The sequence below is a fragment of the Oryx dammah genome, unplaced genomic scaffold (genome assembly GCF_014754425.2).
Source record: "Oryx dammah isolate SB20612 unplaced genomic scaffold, SCBI_Odam_1.1 HiC_scaffold_7, whole genome shotgun sequence".
Taxonomy (NCBI): domain Eukaryota; kingdom Metazoa; phylum Chordata; class Mammalia; order Artiodactyla; family Bovidae; genus Oryx; species Oryx dammah.
In genome coordinates, this window is record NW_024070191.1 from 25,101,071 (window position 1) to 25,110,235 (window position 9,165).

General features: G+C 46.0%; 1 protein-coding gene across 1 annotated transcript; it reads right to left on the bottom strand.

Moving 5' to 3' along the window:
* Nucleotides 1-239: 239 nt before the first annotated feature.
* On the bottom strand, nucleotides 240-8,923 carry MBOAT4 (membrane bound O-acyltransferase domain containing 4). The gene is made up of 3 exons (XM_040242888.1): nucleotides 8,805-8,923; nucleotides 4,956-5,180; nucleotides 240-1,203 (listed from the first exon to the last, which is right to left on the bottom strand). Exons 1-3 carry the CDS (start codon nucleotides 8,921-8,923, stop codon nucleotides 240-242), a joined length of 1,308 nt encoding a protein of 435 aa, XP_040098822.1.
* Between the last annotated feature and the right edge of the window lie 242 nt (nucleotides 8,924-9,165).

The window sequence follows — 9,165 nt, forward strand, 5'->3', positions numbered from 1 at the left end:
CCCCTAAGGGAAGAAATCATGTCTTTTTCCTTTCTGGATCCTCAGTATCAGCATCAATAATAGATCATTAAAGTAGATACACAGATTTCCATGTCAAGACGTCAGATATATACATCTATTACTTTAAAAAAAGAAAAAACTTTTTATCATGGAAAAGTGCAAATACATGAACACAGGTGCCATCTGGTACTTTCTAATGTCTGTTTCATGGGCGTATGAGAGGAGGGGTGGGAAAGATGTCAGTTACATTTATGCTTTCTCTTTGCTAACAGGAGAAGCAACGTACAGTACACCGTGGGAAAGACACTGCTGTAAGAATTCCACAGCAGCCGGAGAGAGGAGAGGCTCCGGGCCTCCACCGCCAGCATTATGTAGGCGATGATGAGCTGGGTGTGGGCCCAGGCCAGGGCTCTATAGAGCAGCCGCACAGGCCAGGAGCTGATGAACACGCTGGCGAAGGCGTGAATCAGGTAGTCGGCTTCCACCATGACAGCCCAGCAGAGGAAACCGAACACCTGTCCCGGGTGGAGACCGTGCCACCAGGCCGAGAAGACGAACGTTTGCAACAAGGGCCAGGTCCTTCGCTGCTGGAAAACCAGGCGTCGCAGCCAGCGAGCCGTGCTCTGGTTCCACTTCCTGGCGAACAGGGCTATCCTGTGGGTCGTTTCCAGCGTCCAAATGTCCGCATCGGGGAGGAGTCCCTCCTCACCCGGGCTGCGACCTAACTCAGATCCAAAGCCGGCCACGCGGAGCAGGGAGTCATCCAGGAGCCAGTGGGAGTAGTAGGTGAGTTTGAAGAGCCCGGCCGTGGACCACAGGACGAAGACGCACTCCAGCTGCCGGCAGCCGCCGAGTCCTGCCCCCGCGCCCACCACCCCTCTGACAATCACCTTCAGACTCTCCAGTCCCAGGATCTGCAGCACCCTCCAGGTCAGAGCCCAGAAAGAGTGCCTGGACCACAAGCTGCTGGGCCCTTCAACTCGAGCTTGAAACCTCTGGAAGGAACACAGCGGGCCTCCTAGGAGGGCAGGGAAGAAGAGCAAGTAGCTGAGATAGGGAAGAGCCGCACGCAGATGCTCAGACAAAGAGTTCTTGTTAGGGATGCGTCCTGATGGTGCTACCACCTTCCCCTCACGAATGTCCAGAGACAGGGATGTGACCTTCTGGGTCAAGAGCATGAGGGAAGAGAGAGTGATACAGAACCTGAAAGAGAGAATTTTTTTTTTTTAAGTAAAACATTCCATAGTTTATTTTAGCCCCTTCCAATTGCTCAAACAAGATCTCCGGAGAAATGAGTGGCTCTAGACAATAGAGATCAATCTGAGACTCTCCTGGAGATCCAGAAGTTAAGACTCCACTCTCCAATGCAGGGGACATGGGTTCAATTCCTCTTCAGGGAACTAAGATCCCACATGCCATGGGGGGAGGGGTGACCAAACTTTTTTTTTTTTTTTTTTTAAGCATGTAAGACCAATCTAATACCCTGCAGTGCTATCCCAAAGACTCTTGGCTTAATTCAGAGTCACAGGATCCTCTGAGCAGGATGGAAGGGTAAATGGAGAGATGAATCCTTAGTCAGAGAAGCAAAATAAAAGAAAAACAAGGAATATTATGGGGGAAACATTGAATATGTTATCTCTGAGAGTGGCTTATGAAGATTAGGATCAGGGACCTGGGAGAAATTTGCCACAGAAGAAACAGAACCTTAGGAATGAAGAGACTCAGCAGGCTTTGTTATACAGAGTGAAGTGAGTCAGAAAGAGAAAAATGAATATTATGTATTAATGCATGTATATGGAATATAGAAAAATGGTACCGATGAACCTCTTTGCAGGGCAGGGATAGAGACATAGACATGGAGGATGGTCGTGTAGACCCAGTGGGGGAAGGAGAGGGTGGGATCAATTGAGAGAATAGCATTGACTTATATACACTACCACATGTGACACGAATCGCTAGTGGGAAGCTTTGTGTAACACAGGGAGCTCAGCCTGGTGCTCTGTGATGACCTAGAGAAGTAGGTTAGTGGGGTGTGGGTGGGAGGGAGTCTCAAAGAGGTAGGATGTATACGGAGAATCCCATGGACAGAGGAGCCCGGTGGACTATAGTCCATGAGCTTGCAATGAGTCAGACATGGCTGAACACTAATACTTTTCACTTTTCATATATATAGTTTTGACTGGCTTGAGTTGTTGTACAGCAAAAACCAACACAACATTGTAAAACAATTATCCTCCAATTAAAATTTTTTTTTAAATGAAAGATTCTCCAGGCTTTGGAATCTGAGCTGAGGAACAGTGAGTCATGCTAGAGGCTTGGGGTGTGTGCTGAGTCATTAGCAATTCGAGGCGTGTTCCTAACCAGGCACTTGAGCTCCTCCTGCTTCGCCCTCGTAGTAGAGAAGGTCCTGCTGGCAAGACTATCATGGAGAAAATTAATGACAATTACAGTGACGCACTGGACAATCAGGATTGCTGTCCTGTGGGGAGAAAATGGTTCTGTTTCCCACCCAATGCTGTTTCTGTGTCTGAGAACTGAAGGACAACTGACCTCCTTACTTGACTTATCAAACAGTAAGCAAACCGGCCACTAACCCCTGTTCACTCACCTTCTGTTAAGGGCTGAACATGTCCACCCCACTCTCAATTCATATGTTGGAGTCTTAACCTCCAGCACCTCAGAATGTGGGTGTGGTTTTTTTTCAATTTGTTTATTCGTTTTGGTTTTGGTTTGGTTTTGGCTGCACTGCGTGGCATGTGGGATCTTAGTTCCCCAACCAGGGATGGAACCCCCATCCCCTGCATTGGGAGCACGGAGTCTTAACCACTGGACCACTGGAGGTCCCTAGGATGCGTGTATTTGGAGCTAGGGTCTTCAAGGAGGTAATTAAGGTAAGATGAGGTCGTGAGGGTGGGCCCTAGTCCAAGGTGAGTGGTCTCCTTAGAAGAAGAGATCAGGACACAGACATGCCAAGAGGGAAAACCATGGGAAAGCATAGGGAGAAGCATCTACAAGCCAGGGAGTGAGGCCTCAGGAGAAGTCAAGCCTGACAACACCTTGACCTTGGGCTTCAGCCTCCAGAGGAAATAAATGTCTGTTGTTGAAGCCACCTGTACGCAGCCCTCTGCACGAGGGCCAGAGCAAACAAATGCCTCTTCCCACTTCAGCTCTGGCTCAGCCTCCTTCCCATCCAGCCAGATCCTGTTCGACTTGCTCCTCCAGCCCCCCCAGGTGGCCCTAAGTCACCACATCCCAGTCAGGACTCCCCACCCCCTATCCACCGGCCATCATGCCTTCTCCTCAGAGAAGCAAGCCCTGGAGCCTTTGGTGAAAATAGAATAAAGAAAAGGGTCCTGGGTGCAGAGATATGGCAAAGTGCAGGAACCAAAGGCAGCTAGAGTCAGAGAGGTGACCCTCCCCTCGATAGGTCACCACTCCAGTTCACCACGAGACCGTGGAGCCAGAAGCAACAGCCCTCAGGATGGCAGAGGCGCCTGCTTCCCTCTAATCCTGCTGATCTCATTGGATCAGGAAAACACATCCCTAGACTTCACTTGGCACCTGATTTTCTTTCCTGGATTGGGTGACTTCTCTTCTTCTAGGGGGTGGAAGAGTTGAGTATTAGTGAAAGTAAAACTCTTGCAGAGCAGGTGTGTGGAAATTCAGCAGAGGCTGACAGTCAGTTTGGACCTTCCCTGTCTTACCAAAAAACAGCAGGGAGGCTGCCAGCTGTGTTTCTAAACCACCTACACTGAGGTGTGTGTCCTCTGCTTAGTCACCTGCAGGCGGGAGACTGGGACTCGTGGTTCACCCTCTTTCTCTGGCACAATGATAATTACAACTGGTGCCAGGCACTGTGCTACGTAGGAAGCTCATGGTAGTTACTAGGATATCAGTCATACAATTACACTTACAGTAAGTCTTCTGCATACGAACAAGTTCTGTTCAGAGAGAGCATTTGTGAGTCCAGTTTGTTCGTTAAGTCCAACAGAGTTAGCCTAGGTACTCAACTAACAGAATCAGCTATATAGTACTGTACTAGAATGGTGGTGGTTTAGTGGCTAAGTCGTGTCCGACTCTTTCGACCCCGGGCTACAGTCCATGGGATTTCCCAGGCAAGAATACTGGAGTGGGTTGCCATGTCCCTCTCCAGGGGATCTTCCCGACCCAGGAATCAAACCCCGGTCTCCTGCATTGCAGGCATGTTCTTTAACTGACTGAGCTACAAGGGAAGCCCCTTACTAGAATGGGTTTATACAGTAAATCCCCTACACATGAACCTTTAAGTTGCGAACTTTCAAAGGTGCGGACATACCTTCCGTTAACATCAGGTGTGAGTGAAATTGCAGCTCGCCCTCCGTCTCCTGTTGCCGACGACCCTTCAGCTCTACCATCTCCCACCTCCTCTCCCTCCTCCTGGCAGTGACTCTAGCTGCCTGTTTGCTCAGGGCCAGCCCCTGTGTGCCAGCTGGTGGACTGTACTTTTCAAGGTACTATACCATAATATTTAAAATGTTTTCTTTATTTTTTTTATGTATTGTTTGTGTGAGAAGTATTATAAACCTATTTCAGTATACATAGCCGATTGTATTAGTTGGGTACCTAGTCTAACTTTGTTGGACTTATGAACAAATTGGACTTAACGGACACGCTCTTGGAGTAGAATTCGTTCATGGGTAGCAGACTTACTGTATATTCATTACCTCTAACCTAAGAAGCTTGCAAGATAGGTGTCGTTATCCCCCAACACACACACACACACACACACACACACACACACCCTTTATTTCAGAAAAAAACATGAAGGCTGAGAGAGGTTGACTGATTCACTCAAGATCACACTGCTGAGATGTGGAAGAATTCGGATTCAAACTCAATGCCCAGGTCCTCTCCACCATCTGGGTGGAAGCAAACCCTGGTGGGCTCGGTACCAATGCAGGAATGAGTTGCTTTACCTTGTAGAAGGAGCTTCTTGCAGATAATATTCCGTATAGTGCAGGCCCAGGTGGCACAGCGTCTGCCAGGTCATCTGAAAGAGGAAAATCGGCCTGTGGACATCCTGGGGGCCAAGCGAGTGGATGAGGACCACCGTGCACAGGGTGGGGATGAAGACCAGCGCAGCAAAGGCACCCATAGCAGCCACGGCCAGGACACCGCCTCCCGCCAGGAGGAACAGGTACCTGGAACACAGAGGACAGCCTGGCCTTGAGCCCGCCTTCAAGGAGTGCACAGAGGAGTCAGTCCCCATGGCAACCACCTAGGAAGCCCGACGGAGGTGGACCCCACTTCACACCTAAGGAAGTCACAGTGGTATAGGAGAGAAATGCGGGAGGCAGGGTCCGAGTGGATTTGTGAACTACTTCCTCGGGAGGCAAACCAGAATTCCTGCCTGGGCACCCCTCTTGGATGTCCACCATAGCAGTGAGGACAGGTGTCCCCAACAGTCCTGTGGGGACAGGTTTGTAATGTTTCCCGGTAGGGCCACACATGGCCCTGTGCCTGCTGCGTGACCTAAAAGCTCTGGGAATCTAGGCTTGAGGGTCTAGGAGGGCTCCAGACGTCATCTCAGCCAGATGGGTCTCTTCCCTTTGACATAGTCACACCGCCCTGGCCTTCAGAGGGAAGGTTGAGGGGAGGGGTAGGCTCAGTGGCTCCCTTTTAAAATGTATTGTTATTATTATTATTGCTACCTGACATGTGAGAGCTTAGTTCCCCAACCAGGGATTGAACCCATGTACCCTGTATTGGGAGCATTAACCACTGGACTGCCAGGGAAGTCCAATGCCTCTATAATAAGTGTTTGGAAATTCAATGACAAAGTCTTTGTGTATCATTTAATAATTTTTGTCATCTGTATACATAGTTTAGCCTACTCTCCAAATTCATATGAATAAAATCTTACAGTACATCCTTATTTGAGTAAAGCTGCTACCATCAGTATAATATTTTGTTTCATTTTGTTTTTTAATTTATTGAAGTATAGTTGACTTTCAATGTTTCAGGTGTACAGCAAAGTGATTCAGTTAAACACACACATATATCCTTTTTCAGATTGTTTCCATTATAGATTGTTACAAGATATTGAATACAGTTCCCTGTGCTATACAGTGGGCCCTTGTTGTGTATCTATTTTATATATAGTAGTGTGTATATGTCACTTCCAAACTTCTAATTTATCTCTCCTCCCCCACTCTCAGCTATCCCCTTTGGTAATCCTAAATTTGTTTTCTGTGCCTGTGAGTTTCCTGTTTTGTAAATAACTTCCTTTGTATCATTCTTTTAGATTCCACGTGATATCATGTGATTTTGTCATTATGTCTACCCTTAATCCACCCTGCTGCACTGTAAGGCCTCATGACTTAGCACTTTTTATAATGTTGTAAATGCCCACATCAGCATCGATGGTTTGGGAGCTTGCCTCCCTCGGAAGCCAGTGGATGACTCGAGGACCAGCAGAGACCCTGGAGATTCCACATAATGAAGACTCAGCTCTTCTTTCCAGAGTATATGGAGGTGCCAAGTTAATAAATCTGAACAAAAAGGTCAGAAGAAACCATCTGAAACAGGGACCGAGGAGTCAGGGACAGGAAAAATGAATGAATATGCCCCCCAGGGTGTGGCTCGAGGCTCCTTGGCTCGCGTGCTTGTGACAGACTCGCCTTTGCAAAGATATCTTCCTTTCTTGAGGGAGATGTAGGTTCCTCAGTATGAGAGGCTCCATTTCACAGGCCTTGGCCCTTCCTGAACCGCTTGTGGAGCCTATGTGTAGGGCTTTGAACACTGTGGTTTAAGCCTTTGCCACCTTGCCATCGAGAAATACGGGAAAACACTTATTCCTTACACAGCGCAACTGAAACCTGAAACAATTGCCCTGGGGATTTGTAAGCACTGTTAAGTCAGGAAAAGAACAACAGATGTTGTTTATTAACACATGCACATGGAATCTAGAAAAACGGTACTGATGAACCCATATGCAGGGTAGGAATAGAGACTCAGGCATAGAGTATGGACTTGCAGACACAGAGCAGGATGGGGAGGGTGGGACGAACTGAGAGGGTAGCCCTGGCATATTCACACCACCATGTGAGAAACAGGCGGCTGGTGGGAATCTGTGGATTAGCACATGGCGCTCAGCTCAGTGCGCTCAGCTCAGTGCTCTGTGATGACCAAGAGGGGATGGGACGGTGGGGGTGTGGGAGAGGGAGGGAGGCCCGAAAGGGAGGTGATGTATGTATACTCAGAGTTGATTCATGCTGTGGTACAGCAGAAACAAAGTCAGCACTGTAAAGCAGTTACACTCCAATTAAAAAACAATTTAAAAAAAAGAAAAAAATTGTCTACACGTGTACAATGCAAGATGCGTGATTTTTTGAAGTGCTTATTTTATTCTGGGCATTGGGCTAATAATCCCTTTCTAAGAAATTTCTTTATTTAATCCTTAAAATAATCCCATGAGGATTATATTATTATTGTTGTTATTTCCATTTTACAGAGAAAGGCCAAGTTAATTCACCTATACAAGAACACTCAGGAAGAGAGGGCCCAGGACTCATCAAGCTGACTCCAAAGCCAGAAATCTTAACCTGTGGGAATTAACCCTTATTCTTGCATTCATTTTGCTTTATTGTTTGTGATTCTTCCTCAATAGGAAACTTTTTTTTTTTACAACTACTTCCTTCATCTCTGAAACAAAGGTAAAGAGCCACCAACTAGCTGTGTACATGTAATAGTCTACCATAGTTTAATCAAACTCAGCCAGCCTGATTGTTAGATATAGCCAGATTTTACATAAGAACCCCCAATATGTAAAAATCCAAATTTCAGAAATAAGTGAATTATTAGGAGGTAGAACTTTGGCAATGGATTTTAACTTTGCAAAAGGATATACCATGAAACTTTTTTTTTTTTCATAAAACTTTTTTACAAAATAGGGGCTGTCTCTAATGTATCGAGTTGATTGGTTATAAAAAATCATTGCAATCATTATCAAATCTCTGATGTGAAGTGAAAGTGACTCAGTCATGTCTGACTCTTTGCAACCTCATGGACTATACAGTCCACGGAATTCTCCAGGCCAGAATAATAGAGTCAGTAGCTTGACCCTTCTCCAGGGGATCTTCCCAACCCAGGGATCAAACCCAGGTCTCCCTCATTGCAATCGGATTCTTTACCAGCTGAGCCATGAGGGAAGCCGAAGAACAGTGGAGTGGGTAGCCTATCCCTTCTCCAGTGGATCTTCCCGAACCACGAATCGAACCAGGGTCTCCTGCATTGCAAGTAGATTGTTTACCAACTGAGCTATCAGAGAAGCCCATCAAATCTTTAGTGACAATAATTACTAGATCCCAGGTTGAGATAAAACTCATCTAAGAAAATTGGTTTTGACTTATTTCATTTCTCTGGGAAATTATAGAAAGGCACTTAAAAAATCATATTTAATAAATTTTAATTTTATTGAAAATGATAGAATTCCATGAAACTAAGACTGTTCAAGAACATCTGGAGTGCATGGTTGACTTATAGATGTATCCATTGGGGGCAATCTATATCACCCCAACATTTATCTCTCCCTGGTTTATTTTCACCCTTCTCCCTTTTAATGGGAACTTATCAAACTTAGCTGAGTCAGAGCAGACATGATGTCAATTTCCAATTCTGATTCACTCTATTAGAATATGCATAATCAAGCAATCAATAATCAGTGGCAGTGATGATAACTTACAAACGACCAGTGTAGTTAATATTTAATATTCACATGGGCACTCCAACCTAAACATAAGAGGAAAATCAGCCATCAAACCTACCTGGCCTGAGTGGAAAATGAATCCATAAAGCAGAGATAATTAAACAGAAGTGCAAAAGGAAAAGCAGCTCCTTGATAAAGTGATACAGGATCCAGGAAGAACAGCTGCAGCCAATCCATCATGAACTGGAACAAAAGATGCTGTCCTCCCTAGAGTCCTTAACTGAGGCTTTCCCGAAAGAGAAGTCTCAGCCAGGTTCTCTTTGATCTTTTTATGTGGTTTAGGAAGGGTGAGCAAAAGGCAAACAAAAGCACTGGAGATAAGCAGTATAAAAAGTCTGCTTTCTGATATAAGGAACTCACTATAGAAACCAAAACGTATTTGGTGTTATATCACTTAACAAGGACATGTACAAAAGCAT

Bases quoted from the DNA above. Each gene is read 5' to 3' on its own strand.
- MBOAT4 (XM_040242888.1), bottom strand. From the start codon at position 8,923: ATGGATTGGCTGCAGCTGTTCTTCCTGGATCCTGTATCACTTTATCAA. The intron at 5,181-8,804 runs GTAGGTTTGATG...TCTGTGTTCCAG, and splicing joins TCATTTTCCACTCAGGCCAG to GTACCTGTTCCTCCTGGCGG. The intron at 1,204-4,955 runs GTAAAGCAACTC...TCTCTCTTTCAG, and splicing joins CAAGAAGCTCCTTCTACAAG to GTTCTGTATCACTCTCTCTT.